The following is a 23529-nucleotide window of genomic DNA, read 5'->3' as shown; positions in this document are numbered from 1 at the left end:
CTGATCGATCGCAGCGGGTCAGATCCAGCCAGTGGGAGGGCGCGGTGTGGCCCTGCAGCCACGCCCCCCGGCAGCGCCCACCCCTTGTCCTCCGTGGGACCCCGCTGTCCCCACCCCCGGGGTGGGCAGTGGCCCCACGTCCCACCCCACAACCAGCAGACATTCCTCCAGCTCCGGTCACAGGGGTTTATTGGGGCCCGGCCTCCGCTGGCTCTGCCGCCACCGCCGGTGGCTCTTGGGGTCGGGGGTGTCGCCTCTGCCCCATTGCCACATGCTCCGCTCCAGCTGTTCCCTGTGAACCCCGATGCTGGCAGAGCTCTCGGGTCGGTCGGCTGGGCAGGGAGGGGCTGAGGAGGGGCTGGGGGCATCATCCGGGGGTCCCCTCCTGCCCGGTGTCTCCGTTACCGGGATGACAGCATCATCACGAACTCTGCGGGGCGAGGAGGGGACATCAGGGACCCGGGGCTCAGCCCCGCCGCGGCCCCAAGGGGAAGGGGGTGCCCTCACCATCGAAGTCCACGTGACCGTCCCCGTTGAGATCCACGTCCTGCAGGATCTCGTCCACCTCCTGCGCCTTCAGCTGCTCCCCGAGCAGCGCTGCAATGGCCTCCCGCATCTCGGCCGTGCTGATCTCCCCGTCCCCATTCATGTCGAACTGCAGCACCCGCGGGCTGGGGGTCACCCTCCAACCATGGCCACTGGCACCCCTCAGCTCCCTGTGGTCACTGTCTCTGCGCTTGTGGTCACCACCATGGTCATCGTTCCCCCCTGGTCACTGTCCCCTCCATGCCTGTGGTCACCCCATGGTCATTGCTTCCCCACTGTCACTGTCCTCTCCTGCCTGTGGTCACTAGCGTGGTCTTCCCATGGTCAGTGTCCCCTCCATGTCTTTGGTCATCCCATGGTCCCCCCTATCTCACCATGGTCTTCCTGTGATCACCACCCCATCCACGCCCCGTCATCACTGTCCCCACCAGGGTGTCTCCAGGGTCCCTGTCCCCTCATGGCTGTGGTGTCCCTGAAGAGGGGACGCCGTGCCCGCTGTCCCCGTGGCGGTGGCCATACCTCGCGGAAGGCGATCTTGAGCTCCCTCACGCCCACCATGTGCGCCGTCTCCTCCCGCAGCTTCGGGCCCATCATCTGCACAAAGTCCTCAAAGTCCACGCGGCCGCCCACTGTGGCAGGAAGGGGACAGACACCCTCAGCACCCCAGCGACCCCAGGTCCCCTCCCCGTCCCCCCGAGCCCACTCACTCCTCATCTTGATGTGCTGGGAGATCTCAATGAGCTCCATCTCGGTGGGCATGTAGCCCAGCGTGCGCATGCAGGCGCCCAGGTCCTTGTAGCTGATGTAGCCATCCTGGTCCGTGTCAAACTCCTTGAAGGCGTCCAGCAGCTCTGGGCACGGCCATGGGTGGGGACAGGGACATCATCAGGAGTGGAGGGTCACACAGACACCATGTCACCCCGGGGCAGGTCCCTTCTTGGATGTGGGAGACCCCTCCATGGCCGTGTCCCCACGGCAGATCCCTCCATGAGGACAGATCCATCCCTCCCCACCAATTCCCCTAGGCCCGTGTCCCCACCCCATCCCCCTTGCTCACCATCCAGCTCCTCCGGTGACAGCTCCCGCTCCTGCATGGGACACACAGAAGGGGTGACAGCAGAATGACACCCCGCTCCGTGTCCATCCCCCCTCCTTGCCCCCACAAACCTCGGTGTCACCTTTGTTAAGCATGGGCCAAAATTAACTCCAGCGGAGGATTAGTGGGATTGGAGGCAAAGCCCCGCCCTGCCCTGTGCCTGCACCTCCTACCCACCCTGTCCTGGTCCCTGTGTTCCTCCTCCTGTCACCCACCCCAGGGGTGTCCCACCCTGGGACTCCCAGGCTCTGGATGGGATGTGCTGGGTGGCCACAGAGGGGGGTTGTACTCCAGAGGTGGAGGGGCAGCATTTTTACCCCCACAGAGCTCAGCTGCCCCTGCTCTAGATGTGCCCTCAGTATGCCCCCTCTGTCCCCAGGGCCCTGGAGTGTCCCCAACACCATGTCCCACCTATCCCCACAACTCCAGGCTGTCCCTGACTGTTCCCAGTGCCCCATATCCCCTTCATCCCCAGGTTCCCAGCCAGTCTCTGAGCCCATCCTCGCTGTCCCCATGTCCTCATCCCTAGGGTCCCAGAGTGTCCCGGACTGTGTCCCCATTGTCCCCATGTCCTTTTAATTCCTAGGGACCCAGAGTGGCCTGACCATGTCCCCAGTGCCCAACATCCCTTCCATCCCCAGGGTCCTGGAGTGTCCCAACCACATCTTCACTGGCCCCATGTCCCCTCCGTCCCCAGGGTTCCAGAACATTCCCATCCCACTGTCCCCAGGCCCATCCTGACTGCCTCATTGCCTTCTTCATCTGCAGGGTCCTGGACTGTCCCTGTCCCCATCCCCACTTTCCCCATGTCCCTTCCATAGCCAGGGACTTGGAACAGCCCCACTGTGCCGATGTCCCCATGTCTCAAATGCTCCAAATCACCATAAATGCCTCTATCCCCCTTCCATCCACAGGATCCTGGACTATCCGTGTCCCCATCTCCCCTGTCCCCACATCCCCTCCATTTCCAGGGTCTCTCCATGCCCACCCTCATGCCCATGTCCCCTCCCGGTGTCCCCACCTTGCCGAAGACGGTGTTGAGGAAGGGGGAGTAGGTCTTGATGGCAGCAGCGTGGGGGTCCACGGCACCCTTCTTCCCACTCTTCTGCCCGTGCCCGCCGTGCCGGGATTCGGAGCCGGAACTCTTGGGGGCTGGGGCACTGACGTCCTCGGGGGCTTTGGGGGCTTTCTCCCCCTCCTCGTGCCCCCCTTTTCCCTTCTGCGGGGGCTCCGTGTCCTTGTTGTCCTTGGGGGTCCCCTTGTCCCCGCGGGAGCGTGGCATGGGGCCGGGGCCGGGTGGGCAGCGGGTGGGCAGGGAGCGGGACCCCGGGATGGCCGAGCCGGAGGAAGGAGCCGGGAAATCCTCTTACACCCCCCGTGACCCCCCCGAGCTCCCCCCGCCGCCAGGGCAAAGCCAATTAGCGGTGATTAATGGCAGGAAACAGCCACGGCCACGGGCCCCCGGGCACCGCACAGGTCCCCAACAGCATCCCGAGTGCAGAAGTGACACCCCACAGCCACCAATGTCCCCAGCATTGCTCCCAGAGGTGACACCCTCAAGCCACCACGGTGTCTCCAGACCAAGCCACATCCCCAGTGGTGACACCGCAAGGCCACCACTGTGTCCCCTCACCTGGCACCTCTCCCGACCTCCCCCCACCTCTAAGGTAGGTTCATTTATTGTCCTCCAGGATGGGGACTGGTGGCATGTCCCCAAGACATGACTGCGTGGGCACAGGGTGTCACAGGGGGCTTCAGAGGAGAGGGACCCCCCAAAATGAGAGCAGGGTAAAGCCCGGCCCGGGGGGTGACCCTGGCTGCCGTGTCACCCCGGGGTGACACAGAGGGGCGACACCGGTGGGGGTGACAGTATCCCTGTGCCACCCGCTGCCATTGCCCCTGTGCCACCTGCCACTGTCACCGCTGTGCCACCCACTGGCGCTGTCCACGGGGACCGAACCCCGGCTGTCCCCGTCCATGGGGTGTCCCCGTCCATGCGGGGTCGCCGTCCATGGGGTGCCCCCTGTCCCCACCCCCGCCGGTGCCCCCGCCCCGGAGCCGCGCAGGCGCGGGGCGGCCCCGGTCACTTCCTGCCCCGCCCCCGCCGCCGCCGCCGCTCCTGCCGCCCCCGAGACCGGCACCGGCCCCGGGCACCGACCCGCCGGTGAGTGCGGGCACCGGGACCGGGCACCGAGCCCCGTCCCGACCCGCCGGGCGCGGGCCCCCCGGGCCCCCCATCCGCCTTCCCGGGGCAGCCCCATCCCCGTTCCCGGCGGGGCCACCCCCTGTCCCGGTCCCCATCCCTGTCCCTCTCCCAGTCCCTCCCCCTGTCCCTGTCCCTATACCTAGCCGGGCCACCCTTTCCCCGTCCATGTCCCCATCCTCGTCCCTGTCCCCATTCCTGTTGCTGTACCTAGCGCGGCCACCACCGGCCCCATTCCTGACCCCGCCCCCGTCCCCATCCTTTTTCCTTGTCCCTGTCCTCGTCACTATCCACGTACAGAATGAGGCCACCGCCGGCCCCATTCGTGTCCCCCATCTCTGTCCTTGTCCCATCCCTTTCCCTGTCCCTGACCCCATATCCAGCAGGGCCACCCCTGTCCCGCGATCTGTTGGAGCTGTCCCTGCCCTCCTTTCCATCCCCACCCGTGTTTCCGGGAGGACACCCTTGTCCCTGTCCCCATGCCAAATGGGGCACTCCCTGTCTCACTCAGAGCCCCCATTCCTGGGGTGCTTCCCGAGTTCCCTTCAGGGAGCTGGCAGGGACAGGGGTGTGTCCCCCAGGAGTGGCTGAGCCACCCTTTACCGGGCTGGAAGACAGTGACAAACCCGCTTCAGGGGACGCCCCATTCCCCGCCTGCCTTTTTGGGGTATCCCAGCGCGCCTGACCGCGGCCGGGGCGCTCCCCAGCCATGTCCTTCCGGAAGGTGGTGCGGCAGAGCAAATTCCGGCACGTGTTCGGGCAGCCGGTGAAGACGGACCAGTGCTACGATGACATCCGCGTGTCCCGCGTCACCTGGGACAGCACCTTCTGCGCCGTCAACCCCTCCTTCGTCGCCATCATCGTGGAGGCCAGCGGCGGCGGCGCCTTCCTCGTCCTCCCCCTGCACAAGGTGACAGCAGGGCGGTGACGCGGGGAAGGGCGGCTTGTGCCGGTGGGTGACCCCCTCCCCGCTGTCACTCTGTCCCCAGACTGGACGCATTGACAAGTCGTACCCCACGGTGTGCGGCCACACGGGCCCCGTCCTGGACATCGACTGGTGTCCCCACAACGACCACGTCATCGCCAGCGGGTCCGAGGACTGCACCGTCATGGTGAGGGGTGGCCCTGGATCCCGGGGGGTGGCAGGGTCACTGCGCTTCGCTCACCGTCCCCTCTGTCCCCTCAGGTGTGGCAGATCCCGGAGAACGGGCTGAGCCAGCCGCTGACGGAGCCGGTGGTGGTGCTGGAGGGCCACTCGAAGCGCGTTGGCATTGTCACCTGGCACCCCACGGCCCGCAACGTCCTGCTCAGCGCGGGTACGGGGGGACACGGCGGGCACGGGGAGGGGGCCGCGTGCCCGAGGTGACCCCTGCCGTGTCCCCCAGGCTGTGACAACGTGGTGCTGATCTGGAACGTGGGCACGGCTGAGGAGCTGTACCGGCTGGACGGGCTGCACCCCGACCTCATCTACAGCGTCAGCTGGAGCCGCGATGGCTCCCGCTTCTGCACCGCCTGCAAGGACAAGAGCGTCCGTGTCATCGACCCCCGCCGCGGCACCGTGGTGGCCGTGAGTGTCCCCACCCCTGCAGGGGACCTGTGTCACCAGGACACTGCCCTGCGCTGGTTCCTGGGGGGAATCCCCTGCTCCCTGCCCTTGTCCCTTGGTGCACCCCGTCGTATACCGCGTTCCATGGGTGTCCTTGTCCCCCGGTGCTCCCCGCTGTCCCCTGTCCCTCGGTGCCTGTCCCTGGGGTGCTGCAGGCGCCGGTGACAGCCGTGCCCCCCAGGAGAAGGAGCGGGCGCATGAGGGGGCCCGTCCCATGCGCGCCATCTTCCTGGCCGACGGCAAGATCTTCACCACCGGCTTCAGCCGCATGAGCGAGCGGCAGCTGGCGCTCTGGGACACGGTGAGTGCCACCCCGGGGCTCCCCCAGAACCATCCTGGGGTTCCCCGTGTGCCTGACACCTCATCCCACCCCAGGAGAACCTGGAGGAGCCCATGGGGCTGCAGGAGCTGGACTCCAGCAACGGGGCTCTGCTGCCCTTCTACGACCCCGACACCAACGTGGTCTACGTCTGTGGCAAGGTAGGGAGCCCCCCGCCCTGCCGGTGGCACCCCCGGAGCCAGGGTCCCCCCTAACAGCGTGTCCCCAGGGGGACTCGAGCATCCGGTACTTCGAGATCACGGAGGAGCCGCCCTACATCCACTTCCTCAACACCTTCACCAGCAAGGAGCCCCAGCGGGGAATGGGCTGGATGCCCAAGCGCGGGCTGGACGTCAGCAAGTGCGAGATCGCCAGGTGGGCACAGGGACAAGGGGGGTGAGGTGAGGGACCCCCAGAATCCCCCCAGAACCTTCAGTGACCCCCTCTGCTCCCCTGGCAGGTTCTACAAGCTGCACGAGCGCAAGTGTGAGCCCATCATCATGACCGTGCCAAGGAAGGTGGGTGGGGATAGGGGAATGTGGGGTGGTGGGAGTCCTCAGGGGGACCAAGAGGGGTCACCAGGCAGGACATGGGGCCATGTGGGCAGGACTTGGTGACTGGGCAAGGGGTTCCTAGTCAGTCTGGGTGGGGGTCCCTATGGGGGGTCCCTGAGCAGGACATGGGAGCAGTGGGGTGTCCTCAGTGAGGCCGTGGTGTCTCTCTGGGGGTTCCCCTGAGGATGCCACCCCTCTGACACTGTTGGGGGCAGTCGGACCTGTTCCAGGACGACCTGTACCCGGACACGGCGGGCCCCGAGGCGGCCATGGAGGCGGAGGAGTGGGTGGCGGGGCGCACGGCGGGGCCCGTGCTGGTGTCCCTGCGCCAGGCCTACGTCCCCAGCAAGCAGCGGGACCTCAAGGTGAGCCGGCGGACGCTGCTCCACGACAGCCGCGCCACCACCGGGGCCACCACCGGGGCCACCACGCCACCTCCCACGCCCCCCGCGGCCCCCGCGTCCGCCCGCTTCAGTGCCCCGCCGGTGCTGGGCTCCGGCAGCGCCACGGTAAGGGGACAGGGGGACAGGGAGGGACAGGGGGGACAAGCGGGAAAGGGACGGAGGGGTGTGATGGGTGTGGCTGTGGCTGTGCGGTGGGTGCGGTTCCTCTGATGGGCCATGGGTGGGTGTGGCAGTGGGTGTGGCTCTGTTGGGCGTGTCCCGTGACGGGGCTGTCCCTCAGGGAGGTCGCCTGGACGAGGTGCTGCAGGAGGTGGCGGCGCTGCGGGCGCTGGTGGCGGAGCAGGGCCAGCGCATCTCCCGCCTGGAGGAGCAGCTCAGCCGCCTGGAGAACGGCCACGTGTAGGGACCCCCTCAGGGACCACCGCCCCAGGGACCACGCCTGCGCCCCAGGGACCCCCCTGAACCATCTCGCCCCCCTGGGGTGCCCCCCCTTGCCCCGCTCTGGGCCCTTCTCCCATTGGGGGGCTGGCCGCCCCTCTGGCAGCTCCCCGCTTCCCCCCATTGCCTTACTGGGTGCTGCCCCCCCGAATCATGGACCATTCTCCACCCCTGCCCCCGTTCCTTGGGCTGGGGGTTGCTCCTGGGATCAAAGATTACCCCCTGCACCCCCCAATCCCTGTGGGGTCTCCCCCCTTTCTGTGGGGCAGGGCATGATCTGCCTTCCTAAACTGTGAGATATCGTCCCCCCTATATTTTGGGGGCTTTTCTTCCCCTCCTCCTCCTCCTCGTGTCCCCCCTCTCCATTCCAGTGCAGGGTCAAAAACTATATTTTCACTCCAAATAAAGGATTTATAAGAAAAGTGCTGGGGGTGATTTATAGGAAAAGCTGCAGGGCCACCTGCGGGGTGGCAGAGCGGGGGCAGGCAGGAAGGCGCAGCGGTCACGGGTGGGAGCTCGGCGCCTCGGCAGGAAGTGGGGCGGCACGGGGCGGCATTTTGGGCAGCAGAGAGGGTGAGGGGGTGCAGAGCTCGGCCCCCCCCGCTCGGCACATCCGCTGCACGGGCAGGAAGTTGGGGGGGGCTCCCCCATCTCGCAGCGCGCCCGCGGCATCGGGACCCGCTCTGGCTGCACCCCACTGATGGTGAGCACCCCAAAACCGGGCAGGGTGGGAGACTGGGAGGGGCTGGGAGCGCAGGGGATGGGGGAAAGGTTGGGGGAGCCAGGATCAGGGAGCCAGAGTGGGGGTGGGGGAGGTGGGAAGGTAAGGGAAGTCTGGAATGTTTGGGGGGATAAGGGGAGCACAGTGGGGTTGGGGGGAAGGAGGGGGGGTCCTTCAGGGGAGCTTGGTGGGCTTGGGGGTAGGTCTGGTATTAGGGTGGGGCTGGGGGCTGTGCACGCTGGGTTTGGGGGGCCCTGGGGCTTTGGCAGGGGGTGCTGTGGGGCTGCAGCCCTGTGGGCAGGGGGATTCTAGGGGGGCTGTGCAGCCATGTGGGGTGGCAGGACCCGGTTCCTCTCCCCCAGCACCTGCAGGTGCTGCTGCACCCGCCACCCACGGCTTCCGTCCCCGAGGGTCACCTCCCCCTCCGCGGCCCTTGTCCTCTGCCCTGTACCTTGCCCCGGCCCTTCCCTGCGTTCCAGCTCCGGGAAGCCACGTGCCCGGCGCCGTGTGACCCCACTGCCCTCCCCGCAGGCTGCCCCGCGATGGCACCCGCTGCTGCTGGCGCTGGCGGGGCCGGTGGCAGCGGGGGACCCCGCGGTGGCCCGCAACGACCGGACGGTGGCCGCGCTGCTGGGGCTGCTGCTGTGCCTGGCGCTGGGGCTGGCGCTGGCCTGGCACCACCTGTGCCGCCTCTCGGCCGGCCAGTACCACCCCCGGCCCCTGGGCCGCCGGGCGCTGCAGCTGCTGCGGGGACAGTGGCACCGGCTGCGCTCGCCGGGGGACCCCGCCGCGACCCCCGGGGACAGCCACGGGGAGGTGGCCGTGCGTGACGAGGAGGAAGAGCTGATGCCATGGAGCCTGGAGCGGCGGCCGCAGCAGGAGGAGGAGGAGGAGGATGAGCAGGAGGAGGATGAGAAGGAGGAGGATGAGCAGGAAGAGGATGAGGCCGAGGCAGCGCCGGAGGGCAGGGAGAGCCCCCTGAGTGAGGGGCAGGCGGTGGGGGGCAGCGCCGAGGCCCTGCTCAGTGACCTGCACGCCTTCTCGGGGACAGCGGCCTGGGGGGACGCGCGGCCACATGTCACCGCCTTGTGACATCACCGTCCTGACATCACCACCCTTTATCATCTCCCTGTAGTATCACCTCCTTGTAATGTCACTGCCCTGTAGTGTCACTCCCTGTAATGGCACCTCCTTGTAATGTCACCTCTCTGTAATGTCACTGCCCTGTAGTGTCACTCCCTGTAATGGCACCTCCTTGTAATGTCACCTCCCTGTAATGTCACTGCCCTGTAGTGTAACTCCCTGTAGTGTCACTCCCTGTAGTGTCACCTCCTTGTAATGTCACTGCCCTGTAGTGTCACTCCCTGTAATGGCACCTCCTTGTAATGTCACCTCCCTGTAATGTCACTGCTCTGTAGTGTAACTCCCTGTAGTGTCACTGCCTGTAATGTCACTGCCCTGTAGTGTCACCTCCCTGTAGTGTCACCACCCTGCCAGCAAAGGGACCCTCTCTCTGTCCCCCGCCAGCCCCCAGCCGCGGCTCCTGAATGGCTGCAGGGGCCTTGTCCGAATGTGCACTGACCAATAAAAGAGCAGCTCTGGGGGCAGAGCAGATCAGGGGCGTGGTTTGCAGAGAAGTGGGTGGAGCCAACAAAAGGGTGTGATGAGTGGGAGGAGCCTAAAACATAGCGGGGCATCACACAGGGGGTGGAGCCTGGACCCTCCCCTGATGGGGCAACTCCCCCAGCCCCCCAGCCCCAGCAGAGGGACAACCACAGCCTCAGCAAGTCCTTTAATTGGCACACATCCAGCAGCAGGGCCACGCCCCAGGGGGCCACACCCCAAAGGCCGTGCCCCCAGAGGGGCCACACCCCAAAAGGCCACGCCCACGGGGCCACACCCCTGGGGGTTCTCCCCGTGCCCCCAAACCCAGTGGGCAGGGGGCTGTGCCGGAGGGGGACGAGCCCCCCGGAGCACAGGCAGCACCGTGGGGTTCCCCCACCCCATGGGGAGCACCAGGCCCCCCCCAGAACCCCCCACCCTCCCCACCCCTACCTGGGCACCCGGCCCCGGCCCCCCTTCTGCTTCTTGGCCCCGCCCGAGGGTTTGATGGGCAGGGGGGCCGTGCCCTCAGGCGGGGGGGCCTGGGGGGGCCCCAGCTCCATGGGGTCGCCTGGGGCCACCGGCTTGAACGCCTCGAAGGGGGAGAACTTCACAGGGCTGGGGGGGACACGGGAGGGGGTGAGTGGGGGGGCAGCCAGTGCCCACAGAGCTCCTTCCCCACCCCTGGAGGCCCCAACTCCCCCCATATTCCATGGACCTCCCCTACTCCTTCTCCACCCCCTTGGGGCCCACCCTGATTCCCTCACCCCAAAGCACCCCAAACCCTCACCCCACTGCCCCACAGCCTCTCTGTACCCCCAGGATGGGACAGGTTGAGCCCCCCCACTGCACCCCCAGCACTGTTCCCTGTCGCCCACCCTGAAACCCCCATCCCAAAGCGCCTCCATCCCAAAGCCCCCCACCCCAGGCACCCCCTGTGCCCCAATACCTGACAGGGGTGCGGGGGCTGCTGTTGAGGCGGCGGGGGGAGCGCACCTTGGGCTGGAAGGAGAACCCCTCCTTGATGCTCTCCAGCACCGAGGGGGCCACGTAGGTGAAGCCCTGTGGGGTTGGGGGTGTCACGGGGGAATCCTGGGCATGCCAGGGGTCCCCCCCGGGGCTGTGCCCCCCTACCAGGAAGGCCTGGTTGGCGCTCTCGCTGATGGCAGCGTCGTCAGGGCTGTCCACAGGGGTCTGGCGGGTGAAGCGGGTGTCGAACTGGCTCACGTCCTCCTCCGACTGCTGCGGGGAACACGGAACACGGCAGCTGCTCCCACGGGGCCCCCCAAAAAACATTGCCAGCCTCCCCCCTCGGCCCCCCATACCAGGCAGGGTTTGAAGGGGGGGTCCAGTCTGCGCGCCAGCAGGTCCTCCCAGTTGATGTGGCGGAAGAAAGGCTGTTTCTGTGGGGTTTGGGGGTGTCAGGCAGCATTTGGGGGGTGTCCCCTGGCACCCCCCCCATCCCCACCCACCCCTGTACCTGCACATCGGCCGCGTCACCGGGGCCCCCCCCAACCCTCTGGCTGGGGTTCCGCTTCAGGAACTGGAAGAGAAACGGGGATAGAGATGGGAATGGGGGGAGAACCTACATGAATAAAGGTGGGGGAGGGAATTTTTGGGGGTGGGGAGCACCTTCTTGAGGAGGTCACGAGCGTCGGGTGTCAGGTAGGGCGGCAGCACCAGCTTCCCTTTGAGGATCTTGTCGATGGTCTTCTTGCGGTTCTCGGCGGTGAACGGCGGCTGTGGGGGGCATGGGGGGGCCATGAAGAGCCAGGCAGGCCAGGAAGGTTTGGGGTCACCCCGGGATGCCCCCCCAGTCCCCAGGGAGGAGGGAGGGAGCAGCGGTGGCACTTGCCGATCCGGTGAGCATGTCGTACATCAGGGCGCCCAGGCTCCACCAGTCCACCGCCCGGTTGTGCCCGCTCCGCACCAGGATCTCGGGGGCCCTGGGGGGTGCAGGGGGGGCCCTGAGCGGATGGGGGGGCCAGGACAGACCCCCCCAAATTCCCCCCAGTGCTGCATCCACCTCACATGTACTCGATGGTGCCGCAGAAGGTGTGGGTGACGGCCCCGTCGTGGATGGACTCCTTGCACAGCCCGAAGTCCGTCAGCTTGATGTGACCTGAGGGACATGGGGGGTCAGGACTGCCCCCAGAGAACTCCCCAGGCTCCCCAGTTTGCCCCCCCAAACCCACCTTGGCTATTGAGCATGATATTCTCTGGCTTAAGGTCCCGGTAGATGATCCCATGGGAATGCAGGTGACCCAGGGCCAGCGTGATCTCGCTCAGGTAGAAGCTGCAGTGGGATCGGGGTGGCTGTGAGCCATGTCAGGGTGCCCATCCCAACCACACCCACCACCACCACCACCTCATCCCTACCAGGCAGTGTCCTCCAGGAAGATCCCTTCCCGCTCCAGCTGCATGAAGAGCTCTCCACCTGAGTAAAGAGCCCAAGAGGGACCCTCCTGAGCCATCCCTGGAAACTCCTTAATCACCCCTGGGAACATCTGAGCCATCCTGGGACACCTTTAAACCACCCCAGAACCCCATGAGCCAACCTTGGACACCCTCCCTGGACACTGCAGCCACCCCGGGTCCCGCTTTAACCATCCCTGGACCCCCTGAGCCACTCCTCGACACTCCCCTGGACACTGCAGCCACCGCAGATCACCCTTTAACCATCCCTGGACACCCTGAGCCATTCCTGGACACTGCAGCCACCACAGATCATGCTTTAACCATCCCTGGATACCCTGAGCCATTCCTGGAAGCCCTCCCTGGACACTGTAGCCACCCCAGGTCACACTTTAACCACCCTTGGACACCATGAGGCATTCCAGGACACCCTCCCTGGACACTGTAGCCATGCCAGGTCATGCTTTAACCATCCCTGGACACCCTGAGCCATTCCTGGAAGCCCTTGAGCCCCCCCTGGGACAATTTGCAGCCATCCCTGGAGTAGCCCCCGGCTGCCCCGAGCCCGCCCGCACCGCTGAGGCACTCCAGGATGAGGTAGAGCTTGCCGCCCGTCTGGAAGGCGTAGATGAGGTCGACGATGAAGGGGTGCTTGACGGCCTCCAGGATGTTCCTCTCGGCCCGGGTGTGCGCCGTGTCCTTGGCGTTGCAGGCGATCTTGGCCTGGGGGGGAGGCGGTGAGCGGGAGGGGTCCCCGGGGGGGCTGGGGGGGCCGGGGCGCCCCTACCTTCTTCAGGACCTTCATGGCGAAGATCTTGCCCGTGTTGGTGCCCTGCACTTTGCGCACCTGGAACACCTGGAAGGACGGGCAGGGAAGGTTGGGGACGCTGTCGGGGAGCACCAGAGTCCCCTCAGAGGTCCCCAGCCCAGCTGTGTCCCCACCTTGCCGTAGCCGCCCTTGCCCAGGACGCGGAGCAGCTCGAAGCAGTGCGGGCCGATGTGCTCGGGGCCATTGTTGACGCTGCTCTCGGAAATCTCGATCTCTTCATAGTGTCCCACCGGCCTGGCGGGAGAGGGGCTGAGCAGGGACAGCCCCCTGCCTGTCCCCTGCCTGTCCCCTGCCTGTCCCCTGCCTGCACACCCCCCCGCAGGCTGTCCCCCACTTACTCCAGGCCGTTTCCCCGGGGCTCCAGCTCCATCTCCTGCGGGAGGGAACTCGCGGTCAGAGGTGGGCAGGGGACGCACGGCAGGGAGGGGACATATGGCAAGGAGGGGAGACACAGCACAGAGAGGACCCACGGCAGGGAGGGGACACATGGCAAGGAGGGGACACGGCAGGCAGGACACGGCTACGGCAAGGGCAGGACACGAGCAGGACACGGGCAGGACGCGGGCAGGACGCGGGCAGGACGCGGCAGCGCGGGGCGAGGCAGCGCCGAGCCGGCCCAGCCGGATGTTTTGGGGCCGAGGCCGGGCCCTGCCCAGCGGGAGCCGCCCGCTGCCCGCCCGGGATCCGCGGCTGCCCCCGGTGCCCCGGCGCCCCGTCCCGCGGACAGCCCGGCTGCAACCCTGTCCCGCCACGGGCGGGAACCCTGTCACTGCCCTGCCGCTGTCCCCCCAAGCCCCTGCCCGCCGTTCCCGGCACCGAGTGGACCCCACGCCACCCCGACACCCCTGATCCCGCCGTCCCCACCGCGCCCCGGTGCCGCTCGCCGCCTCCACCGCCCGTCCCGCTGCCGGTGCCCCCCGTCCCCGCGGCGCCCCCCGCCCCAGCCCCGGTGCCGGTGGCAGCCCCGGTGCCCCCCCGCGCCCCGCTGCCGGCTCACGGCGCCCAGCTCGGGCTCGTCCCCGTCGCTGCCCTCCTCGGTCTCCAGGTCGATGTCGAACACCCCCGCCATGACGGCGCCGCGCCGGGACCCCCGGGGACCCGCCCCGATGCCCACGCCCCCAGCGTGGCTACGCCCCCGCCACGCCCCCCGTGTCACCGCCTTATCGGGACCCCGGGGAACCCGCCGCGCTGGTCACGCCCACGGCCACGCCCCACCCACGGCCACGCCCCAGAGCGCGTCACCGGGGTGTCCCCAGCACGGGGGACACGGGCACGGGGGTCGCCGGGGATGGCGCAGGAACAGGACAGAGACAGCGCGGCCGCTCACAGCCTTTACTGGGGACCCCGGCCCGCCACGCCCCCTGCGCCGCGCTGACGTCAGCGGCGCCGCCGTGACGTCAGAGGAGGGGCAGGAAGAGAGGGGGACACCGCGGTGACCTCACGTGGAGATCCCGGCCGGGGTTTCCGCGGGGTTGGGGGGCACGAGTGGGGCTGCGGGGCGCCGGGGTTATTGTGGGGTCACTGGGGTGGTTGTGGGGTCACCGCTGCTACTGCGGGGGCTGTGTGTTGGTGTAGGGTCTCTGGTGTTATTGTAGGGTCGTGGGTGTTATTGTAGGGTCAGGGGCACTGCAGGGACTGGGGTTTGTTGGAGGGTTTCAGGCACTACAGTGGCTGTGTGTTATTGCAGGCTCCCAGGCACTACAGGGGCTCTGTGTTATTGTAGGATCTCTGGTGTTATTGTAGGGTCGTGAGGGCTGTAGGATGTGGGTATTATTGTAGGATCACTGCTGTTATTGTAGGGTCAGGAGCACTGCAGGGCTCTGTGTTAGTGTAGGGTGCCTGGTGTTGCTGTAGGATCTCGGGCATTACAGGGGCTGGGTGTTAGTGTGGGGTCACTGGTGTTACTGTAGGGCCTCCCCAGTGACAGCCCTATATCACATCACACAAGCCTTCCCAGAGGATTTTCTGAGCTGCTCCAGGGAATCCCTGGGTGCCCCTCTGTTGTTGTAGGGTCCCCTGGTGCGAGTCTATCATTGCAGGGTCTCCCCAAGCCAGTTTGTTATTGTAGGGTCTCCCTTTCAGTGTATGCTGTTGTAGGGTCTCCCCTAAACACAGGTTTGTTACTGTGGGTTCTCCCCCTTTGTTATTGTAGGGTCTTCCCTTCCAGGGGGTCATTGTGGGGTCTCCCCACCTCAGTCTGTTACTGTGGGGTCTCCCCTTGCTGGTGTGTTATTGTGGGGTCTTGCCACATTTCTTTGTTATTATGGGATGTCCCCATAATTCGTTGTCATTTTGGGGTCTCCCTCCCCATAGCGGTTTGTTACTGTGGGGTCTCCCCATGCCAGCAGGTGCCAACACACCTCACACTTCACCTGCTGCTCTCATGGGGTGGCCTGGCTGCCTCAGGGGTCCTGGCTGCCCCACCCTGGGGGTGGCACGGGGACAGCAGGGGACAGTGTGCCCCTGTGTGTCCCCAGGCATGGGACAGACCCCCAGCTTCAGGGACAGGGGGTACAGACTGTAGGGACAGGGCAGGGGGGACAAGGAGGGATGTTGGGAAGCAGGGAACAGGGTGCTAGGGCAGGGGAATGGGGTGTCTGGACTGGGAGAGGGGGAATCTTAGGATGAAGGGTGTCAGTGTGAGGATGAAGTGCCACGATGGACAGGGATGCCAGGGAATGTGGTGCCAGGACATGGGGGATGCCGGGGATTGGGGTGTCAGAGTAGTGGGGGGTGCCAGGAGATAGGGTTTCAGGATGCCAGGACATGGAGTGCCAGGGGAATGAGGGGATGCCAGGGGATGGAGTGCCAGGTTAATGGGAGGATCCCAGTGGATGGGATGTCAGGGTGCCAGGGAATGGACTGCCAGGGGAGCGAGGGGATGCCAGGGGATGGAGTGCCAGGATGAAGGGGAATGCCAGGCAATGGGGAGGCAGGGCAGGTGCCTGGGATGCAGGGCGGTACGGGGGTGCCAGGACATGGTGTGCCAGGCCAGGGGATGGGGGGACAGCGGGACGGGGTGCCGGGGGGATGCCAGGGAGGGGCGGCGGGGCGGCGGGAGCTGGTGCCGGCTGTGCCGGGGCACCCATTCCCCCGCTCTCCCCGCTGCCTGCCCGGCGCTATTTGAAGTGGGACAAGAAATGCTCCACGGGATATCGCGGGGAGTCGATGCCCAGCCCCTGGCAGAGCCCCAGCAGGCGCTCGCAGGCCTCGGCCAGCGTGGCCCCGGCGCACGCCACGCTCAGCAGCGGCTCCTCGTACTCGCCGGCCCCCTCGGGCTCCTCGAAGAGCCGGTTGAGGCGGACGAGCCCGCGGCCGTGCAGCTCCCGCAGAGCCTCCATGCCCCCGCCGCCCGCCAGGCTCGGGCCGTGCTCCGAGGCCAGGCACATCACCCCGGCCAGGTGCGTGCGGGGCGCGGGGCGGGCGGGCAGCACGGGCGGCACTCCCAGCGCCACCAGCACGGCGGCCAGCAGCAGGTCGGGGCCGTAGACCTCGCGGATCCAGTCGCGCAGGTAGAAGCCCCCCATGCGGGGGTTGATCTCCAGCAGGCGCGGCCCCGCCGGGCCCAGCTTGAGCTCCACGTTGAAGACGCCGTCGCACAGCCCGCACGCCCGGCAGCATTGCAGCGCCGCCCGCACCAGCTGCGCCTGCCGGTCGGCGGGCAGGCAGGAGGGCAGGCAGGCCGCCGTCTCCAGGAAGGCGGGGACACGCGTGGGGCCGTTGTCCGACACCCAGGCGCCAAGCAGCCGCCCCTCGAAGACCACCAGGTCCACGTCGTGCTCGGTGCCCGGCACGTACTCCATGAGCAGCATGGCGTTGCCCCAGCCCAGCCCGATGCCCGGGTGGTCGGCGTCGTCGCGCAGGTCCCTCCAGAGGCGGGCGGCGTGAGCGTGGCACTGCCCGGCGTTCTCCACCAGCCGCACGCCCACGCCGCCCGCGCCGAACTCCAGCTTGGCCACGGCGGGGAAGGGCACGGCGCCCGCCGCCCGCTCCACGTCGCCGTGGCTCCGCAGGCGGCGGCAGGGCACGGCGAAGGCGGCGGGCGGCGGGCGGCCGCGGCGGCAGCGCTGCAGGTGCCGGTGCGTGCGGCTCTTCTGCTTGGCCACCCGCACGGCGGCGGGCGCGGGGCCGCGGAGCCCCAGCCCCTGGCACACCAGGGCCGCCAGCACCACGCAGTCGTCCCAGTAGGAGAGGCAGGCGTGGGGCCGCAGCCCCCGGGAGCGCAGCAGCTCCAGCACCCGCTCCGCGTGCTCCTCGTCGCGCCGGTGCTCCCGGCTGTCGTAGGGCAGGAAGGTCTGCACCAGCCCCGCCGCGAAGTGCTCCGGGTCCGACTCCACCAGGTGGATCTGCGGCCCCGGAGAGGCGTCACCGGGGGGCGGCCGGCCCCGGCCCCGCGGCTGTGTCGCCCCGAGCCCGCTGGCGCCCCGGGCCCCTCACCTTCAGCCCGTAGTCGCGGGCCGCCTCCCACACGAAGCTCTTGCTGACGCCACCGGCCCCGATGAGCAGGATGTCCTTGCCCTCGACCAGGTGGCGCTGCGCCCGGTGCAGCATGGCCTCGGCCAGCAGCCGCGGCAAATCCCCGCGGGGCTCGCCCACGCCGCGCCCCATGGCCTCGGCCAGCGCGCACGTCTCCAGGCACCGCTGCCCGTTCGTGGCCAGCGCCACCAGCTCCAGCGCCTCATCCACGCACGCCAGCAGGAAATCCACGCCTGGGGACGGTGACACGGCGCTCAGCACCGCGCGGTGAACGCGGGCACCGACGGCGTCCCCCGCGCCCTGCTCACCCAGGATGTCGGTGCGGGCCCGGCCGCCGCCGCGCTGCCGCGGGCTCAGCTCGGCCTCGCTGGCCATCAGGGCGGCCGCGGCGGCCTCGGTGGCCTCCCGCAGCCGCGTGGCCAGCGCCTGTCGCTGGCTGGGGGCCGCCACCCCCCACTGCTGCAGGCTGGAGTCCAGGCCCTGGGGCAGCGCCGCGCCGTGACGCACCGGGCTCTCCGCGCGTCCCACGGCGCAGGCCACCTGTGTGTGGGGACACGGCGACACCCACGTGTGTGTGGGGACACCGGCTGCCACCGGGGTACGGGGACATTGGCTGCCAGCCCATAGCCTGGGGACGCGGCTGCCGCCAGGGCGTAGGGACGTGGGGTGACACAATGACCCAAGGCAGTGTGGATGGCCAGCAGTCCTGGGGACACCCAGGGCCACCAGGGCATGGGGACACGGACAGGCACACAGGGCATAGCACACAGATTACCACAGCCTGGGCGCAAGATTGCCACTATAGCCTGGGGACATACAGGGCCACCAGGACGTGGGGACAGCCATCATAGGCTGGGGACACACAGAGCCACCGGGGTGTAGGGACACGCCGTACCTGGCAGAGCTGGGGCCGGTCCCCCCAGGACCTGCAGACGAGGGTGCAGATGCGCAGGGCCATGGGCAGCCGCGGGGCTGGGCTGCCTGGGGGGCAAGGGACAGGGCAGGCACGGCCGCCATGCGGGGACGGGACCGCCCTGCCCCACCTCCCCCTCGCCCTCCTCCGGGGCCTTTTGGAACTCCCTGCGGCACCGCGGTGGCCCCGGCCAAGCCCAGCCCCAGGGAGTGAGGGGTACAGCATCGCTACTGTCATCCCCAGCCCCACGGGACTGTCGGGAGTCAGAGGGGATCACCCCAACACCCTGCCCAGCCCCGGGGGACCGTGGGGCTCCAGGGTGACTTTCCCCCCCACTACAGGGGACCATGGGAGTCCAGGGTGACCTTCCCCACCTCTCCCCATGGGTCTGTGGGGGTCCAAGGTGGCAAACTGTCCCCCAAACCCTAACCTAGGGAACTGTGGGCTCTTCAAGGTGACCCTCGTGCCCTCCCCCAGGACCCCAGTAATTTGGGCACCCCGATGGCCCCCACCCACCCGCCCCAGGGCACAGACACGTGGCCGACACAGCTGCAGGGACCCGTGGGACCCCGGGGGTCTCTTCCCCCCCTCCCAGGGTGGTGGGCGCCCGAGGGCGGGGGCCTTACGTGGGGGGGGCACGGGCAGGCGGGCGGTGGGCACCATGGCCTCCAGCAGGACGCTGTCCTCCTCCGTCAGCCCCCGGAGCCGGGCACCCACCGCCTGCGCCACCGCCGCCCCCTCCTCCTTCCTGTGGGTGCTGCTGGTGCCTGTCCCCCGCCACCGCCACCCCGCCGGCCGCACCACCACCTGCGTGCACCTCCGTGTCACCCCGTGCCACCTGCTGCCACCCCGGCAGCCAGCCGGCCCGCCCGTGTCACCTTTGCCACCCCACCACCTGCACCCCCCGAGTGCCACCTGGTCGCCACCCTCACAGCCACCCCAGCCCGTGCTTCTCGATGTCCCCCAGCGCCACCCGGCGCCACCAGCACCGCCCGCCCTGCCGTGCCCACCTGGCCGTAGGGCTCCATGGCAGTGCCCCCCAGGAAGGCGCCCACCTCCTCCTGCACCAGGCTCTGCTGGCCCTGGGGGTCCTGCAGCCGCACCAGCCTCACCCCGGGGGCCGCGGGCTGGGCGGGCAGGTCCCCCCTGGTCCCCAGGACGAAGGCCAGCGTGGGGGGCACGGGCAGGTTGGCCCGAGCCGCCAGCACCCAGCGGGTGACCAGCGTGTCCTCGAGGCGGTGGGCGAGCGGCACCGAGCCCCCCGTGGGGCAGTCGAGGTCACGGGCCAGCTCGCCCACCCAGCCGCCCTCGGGGTCCCCCGGCGCGAAGGTGCCCGTCACGTAGTTGGCACGGCGAGGTGGCACGAAGGTCTCTAGGGCGCTGTGCCCCCCCACCTTGAAGGAGACGCCCCGGGAGAGCAGCAGGGACCAGGCGCCCGGGCACGACTCCGATGGCACCCGGCTGGCCCAGGAGGGGGACAGGCACAGCACCATGGCACCTGCGGGTGGGCACAGCGGTGGGCGGCGGGCACCCCGCACCTCCTGTCCCAAACTGCCCCCCATGGGGTGGTGCTGGGGGGAGGGTGGGCACTTGCTGCTGAACTGGTGTGTACTGGGATTAACGGGACACAGGGGGCTGCTGCCACCCTGCTCCCCTGCCTCAGTTTCCCTCACAGTGCGGGTCAGGCAGCACAGGCGGGTTTGGGGACAAGGGGATGGCACCCACCTGGGCAGCGGGTGCCACCCTCCAGCAGGACGGGCAAGAAGGGGGTGGGTGAGCCCAGGATGCAAACAGTCATGTCCAGCGGGCCAAATCCTGCCAGGAAGGGAAGGGTTAACAGCGCCGGGATGGGGACCCTGGCGCCACCCTGCCCGTGGCACCCCAGTGTGGCTGGGAGCCCCCAGACCCCCTGTGTCCCTAGCCTGGCACCGCATCCCCATTGCCACCCTTATCCCTGCCACCCCCGTGTCCCCAGCCTGGCACCACGCCCACATCACTGTCCCTGACACCCCCGTGTCCCCAGCCTGGCACCAAGCCCATAACACTGTCCCTGCCACCCCCTATCCCAGCCTGGCACCAATCCCATAACACTGTCCCTGCTACCCCCTATCCCAGCCTGGCATTGCACCCACATCACTGTTCCTGCCACCCCCGTGTCCCCAGCCTGGCACCGTTCCCCCATCACTGTCCCTGCCACCCCCGTGTCCCCAGCCTGGCACAGTGCCCCCTGTGTCCCCAACCCGTGCGGGGCTCTGTGGAACAGTCCAGCGTGGGGGGCAGCCCCTCCTGGCACAGGGCGCTCTGGAGCCGCTCGTAGGCCTGGGTGGCATCGTCGGGGTCCCCGCTGTCCCCGGGCACTTCGCCATCGGGGGCCTCGTCCTCCAGCCAGCCCGGGCACAGCGCCTCGGGCCCTGCCCACTCCTGCTCCTCCGGGCTGGGCACCCGCTCCGGGCTCGCCTGGGACATTGAGAGCTGCGGGAGCAGGGACAGGGCTGGCACGGGGCTGGCACGGGGGTAAGGGGGTGCTCTGGGGCTGGCGTGGGGTTAAGGGGCTGTCACGGGGCTGTCACGGGTCCGGCGCAGAGCTGGCACACGGACGGAGCCCGGGTGGGCACAGGGCAGGCACCGGGGGGCTGGCACGGGGCACGGCGGGAGCCGCTGCCCACCCGTGGGGTGGGGGCGTGGGGGTGCTGGGGGGCTGCGGGCGCCGGGCACGGCGCCAGCGCCTCGGGGACAGCGGGGCAGCAGTGCCAGCCGCCGGGGCCGCCAGCTCCGGGACAAAGCGTCCCCTTGTCCCCGCGGGGTCACGCGGCGGGTGGGCACAGCACGCCGCGCTGCCCGCTGCCCCGCGCCAGTGCCCGGCACCGCCGGGATCCCGGGATGGGGCACCCACCTCCGCCCGGACCCCCCACCCGGGGGCCACTCACCATCCTGGTGACAGAGGGGCTGCAAGAGAAGGACAGGCAGAGTCAGCGCGGCTCCCCGGGGACATGCCACCCCTCCCCGGCCACCCCCGGCCGTGCTGGGAGCCCCAGCCCCGGCTCCCGTGGGGGGACCCGTCCTGCAGCACCCACCAGAGCCTGGCACGCTCCCTGGGGCACACGTCGGTGCCAGATCCGGTGTCTTCACGTTGTCCCCTCAGTGCTAGTCCCAGTGTCCCCAGACTGACCCCTCGGTGCCAGTCCCTGTGGCCCCAGCTTGTCCCCTCGTTGACAGGTCTGGTGGCCCCAGATTGACCCCTTGGTGCCAGTCACGGTGGCCTCAGGTTGTCCCCTCGGTGCCAGCCTCGGTGGCCCCGGCACCTCCGGCTTAGTGTAATCCCGTGCCAGCTCAGCACAGCCGGGGGCACCTCGGGGGTGCCAAGGTGCCTGGGGGTGCAGAGCCAAGGACCGGGGCGTCCCCACCCCCCCGGGTGCCCCCGCTCCCAGCAGGTGCCCGGCAGAGCTGGGCACAGAGGGAAACTGAGGCACGGAGCTGAGCGGTGCCCGCTGGCAGCCAGGGTGTCCCCAAGCCCGGTCCCCGGTGACAGCGTTAGGGGGGGACACACGGCTCCGTGGCGTGGCACGAGGACCCCCCAAAACCCAGTCGCGGGGGTCCCTCAAAGCCCGCGCCCGCCCCAGCCGCGGGACCGCCCTGTCCCCCCCCGTCCCCAGCTGGGAGGTGCTGCTGCTGCTGCTGTCCCCAGGCTGGGACAGCTGTGTCGCCCGGTACCTTGGGGTGGGAGCCGTGGCCTGAGAACGCGCAGGGGACGAGGGCTCGGGGACGCCTGGCGCAGGGGACACCGGCCGGTCTGGCCTTTAAACCCCCCCCGCGCCACCCCGGGGTGCCAACCCCGGCCCCGTGCCCCGGATTAGGCGACACAGAGCCCCATTGTCCCCTCTGCCACCTCGCGCCAGGCGCTGGCACCCCTGTCCGTGTCCCTGTCCCCGTCACAAGCGAGCTGCCTCAGCGGGAGCCGGGGGGTGGCTCAGCCTGACGGGGCTCTCCTGTCCCCCTGTCCCGCGTCCCCTGGCCGGGCACGCCCCTCGTCCTCCCCCCCGCCCTGTGCCCCTGTCCCCAGCGTGGCGGAGCTGCCAGCACGCACGTCCCCCGGCTTAGTTCCAGCTGCCCGCGGCGTCACTGTCACTGTCACCGTCACCGCCACCGGCAGGCACGGGGCCACCAGCGCGGCTGCCGCGCCGCAGAGTCCCGCACGCGCTGTCACCCGCTCCCTGTCACCCGCGCCACCCCCGCACCCTGCCACCCTCTCATTGTCACCTGGAATGTCACGTGCACCCTTGTCACCCACCACACGCCGTCACCGTCACCTGCACCATCACCGGGGTCTTGTCACCCGCACCCGTCACTCACATCGTCACCCACACCACGACACCGCACCGTCACAGGCACCCTGTCACCTGCACTGCCACCTGCATCTGTCACCCACCTGCATTTGCCACGCACATCACCTACCTGTCACCTGTGCCCTGCCACCCGCACCCTGTCACCCGCACTGCCACCCAGACCCCCCTAACCTGCACCGTGCCACCGCCCTGTCACCCGCACCGTGTCGTGAACATCATCACCCACCTGTCACCTGCGCTGTCACCTGCACCGTGTCACAGGTGTGCGCACACCCCCCGCCTCCATCCCGCTGCTCCCGTCCCCCCGGCACCGGCACCCCCAAACCCACCCACACCCCCCGCTGCCGCCAGCACCTACCGGCGGTGCCGGTGCCGGTGTCTGTCGGTGTCTGTCGGTGTCTGTCTGTCGGTGTCGGTCTCTCCTGGTGTTGCAGCACCTGGCGTGGCTCTGCCCGCTCCGGTCCCGGCGGTGTCGGGCTCTGGCGGGGTTTCCCGGTGTCGGTCCCGGTGCTGTCGCAGCTCCAGCAGCGGCTCTGCCCGCTCCGGTCCCGGCGGTGGCGGCGGCGCCGTGTCCTGCTCGGACGGGGCGGGGCGGGGCGGGACCGGGGGCACCGGGGGGACCGGGACACCGGAGGCGGTGGCAGAGCGAAGGGGGCAGCGGGGCCGGGGTGCCACCGTCGGGAGACGGGAACAAGGGACTGGGGTAGGGAGCGGGACAAGGGACGGGGACGGGGGTAGGGGACGGGGCCAGCCCGGGGTCACCCGGGGCCGGCTGTAAAACTGACACCGCGGAGCAGAAATGTCAGGGCAGGCCCTGGGAGCTATTCGCGACCTCCCCGCACGACATGGAATGGGACACAGCGAATGGCATGGCGTGGCACGGCGTGGGCACAGCCAGTGAGGACAGGGGACAGCCATGACCCCATCCCTGCCACTGCCACCCTCCACGAGCGGTGGCACCCTCCCCCGTGTCCCCAGTGGGAGCCCGCCCTTCGGGGTGTGATCAGGGACCTCAGGGTGGCAACAATCTCCCGGCAACCGCCCGGTGCTGCTCCCGACGGTGT

The 23529-nt window shown here is 68.8% G+C and overlaps 5 protein-coding genes across 12 annotated transcripts; 2 read left to right on the top strand and 3 right to left on the bottom strand.

Annotated features, from left to right (window-relative positions):
* Window positions 1–179: 179 nt before the first annotated feature.
* LOC129121775 (calcium-binding protein 2) lies at window positions 180–2996 on the bottom strand. The gene is made up of 6 exons (XM_054635251.2): window positions 2664–2996; window positions 1604–1634; window positions 1254–1397; window positions 1066–1175; window positions 508–655; window positions 180–430 (listed from the first exon to the last, which is right to left on the bottom strand). The coding sequence occupies exons 1-6, from the start codon at window positions 2922–2924 to the stop codon at window positions 402–404; spliced, it is 723 nt and encodes a 240-aa protein (XP_054491226.1). The 5' UTR covers window positions 2925–2996; the 3' UTR covers window positions 180–401.
* A 685-nt stretch (window positions 2997–3681) lies between these two features.
* Window positions 3682–7588, top strand: CORO1B (coronin 1B). The gene is made up of 11 exons (XM_077179665.1): window positions 3682–3806; window positions 4553–4755; window positions 4835–4957; window positions 5032–5161; window positions 5231–5412; window positions 5633–5752; window positions 5827–5931; window positions 6000–6145; window positions 6231–6288; window positions 6540–6833; window positions 7009–7588. Exons 2-11 carry the CDS (start codon window positions 4555–4557, stop codon window positions 7129–7131), a joined length of 1482 nt encoding a protein of 493 aa, XP_077035780.1. The 5' UTR covers window positions 3682–3806; window positions 4553–4554; the 3' UTR covers window positions 7132–7588.
* RPS6KB2 (ribosomal protein S6 kinase B2) lies at window positions 7557–14071 on the bottom strand. 2 transcript variants are annotated; one of them, XM_077179666.1, is made up of 16 exons: window positions 13976–14071; window positions 13072–13106; window positions 12847–12967; window positions 12692–12760; window positions 12480–12627; window positions 11869–11926; window positions 11685–11785; window positions 11521–11611; window positions 11345–11435; window positions 11122–11229; window positions 10970–11032; window positions 10815–10892; window positions 10624–10731; window positions 10439–10551; window positions 9943–10107; window positions 7557–8942 (listed from the first exon to the last, which is right to left on the bottom strand). In XM_077179666.1, exons 2-16 carry the CDS (start codon window positions 13101–13103, stop codon window positions 8909–8911), a joined length of 1380 nt encoding a protein of 459 aa, XP_077035781.1. In that variant the 5' UTR covers window positions 13104–13106; window positions 13976–14071; the 3' UTR covers window positions 7557–8908. The 2 variants fall into 2 exon arrangements, with proteins under 2 accessions (XP_077035781.1, XP_054490199.2); XM_054634224.2 differs by lacking the exon at window positions 13976–14071 and adding an exon at window positions 13731–13876.
* PTPRCAP (protein tyrosine phosphatase receptor type C associated protein) lies at window positions 7733–9508 on the top strand. Its single transcript, XM_054635042.2, has 2 exons — window positions 7733–7869; window positions 8419–9508. Exons 1-2 carry the CDS (start codon window positions 7867–7869, stop codon window positions 8977–8979), a joined length of 564 nt encoding a protein of 187 aa, XP_054491017.2. The 5' UTR covers window positions 7733–7866; the 3' UTR covers window positions 8980–9508.
* On the bottom strand, window positions 14052–23419 carry CARNS1 (carnosine synthase 1). 7 transcript variants are annotated; one of them, XM_077179662.1, is made up of 11 exons: window positions 21834–22151; window positions 21197–21340; window positions 21050–21068; window positions 20363–20594; window positions 19848–19937; window positions 19133–19620; window positions 18749–18929; window positions 18105–18190; window positions 17518–17749; window positions 17171–17442; window positions 14052–17079 (listed from the first exon to the last, which is right to left on the bottom strand). In XM_077179662.1, exons 3-11 carry the CDS (start codon window positions 21050–21052, stop codon window positions 15853–15855), a joined length of 2811 nt encoding a protein of 936 aa, XP_077035777.1. In that variant the 5' UTR covers window positions 21053–21068; window positions 21197–21340; window positions 21834–22151; the 3' UTR covers window positions 14052–15852. The 7 variants fall into 7 exon arrangements, with proteins under 7 accessions (XP_077035777.1, XP_077035774.1, XP_077035779.1 ...); XM_077179659.1 differs by lacking the exons at window positions 21197–21340; window positions 21834–22151 and adding an exon at window positions 22824–23419; XM_077179664.1 differs by lacking the exons at window positions 21197–21340; window positions 21834–22151 and adding an exon at window positions 22824–22874 and having other exon boundaries at window positions 21016–21068.
* Between the last annotated feature and the right edge of the window lie 110 nt (window positions 23420–23529).

The sequence above is a fragment of the Agelaius phoeniceus genome, chromosome 6 (assembly GCF_051311805.1).
Source record: "Agelaius phoeniceus isolate bAgePho1 chromosome 6, bAgePho1.hap1, whole genome shotgun sequence".
Lineage (NCBI taxonomy): Eukaryota > Metazoa > Chordata > Aves > Passeriformes > Icteridae > Agelaius > Agelaius phoeniceus.
The sequence above is the reverse complement of the archived record's forward strand: the minus strand, read 5'-3'. Positions and strand labels throughout refer to the sequence as shown.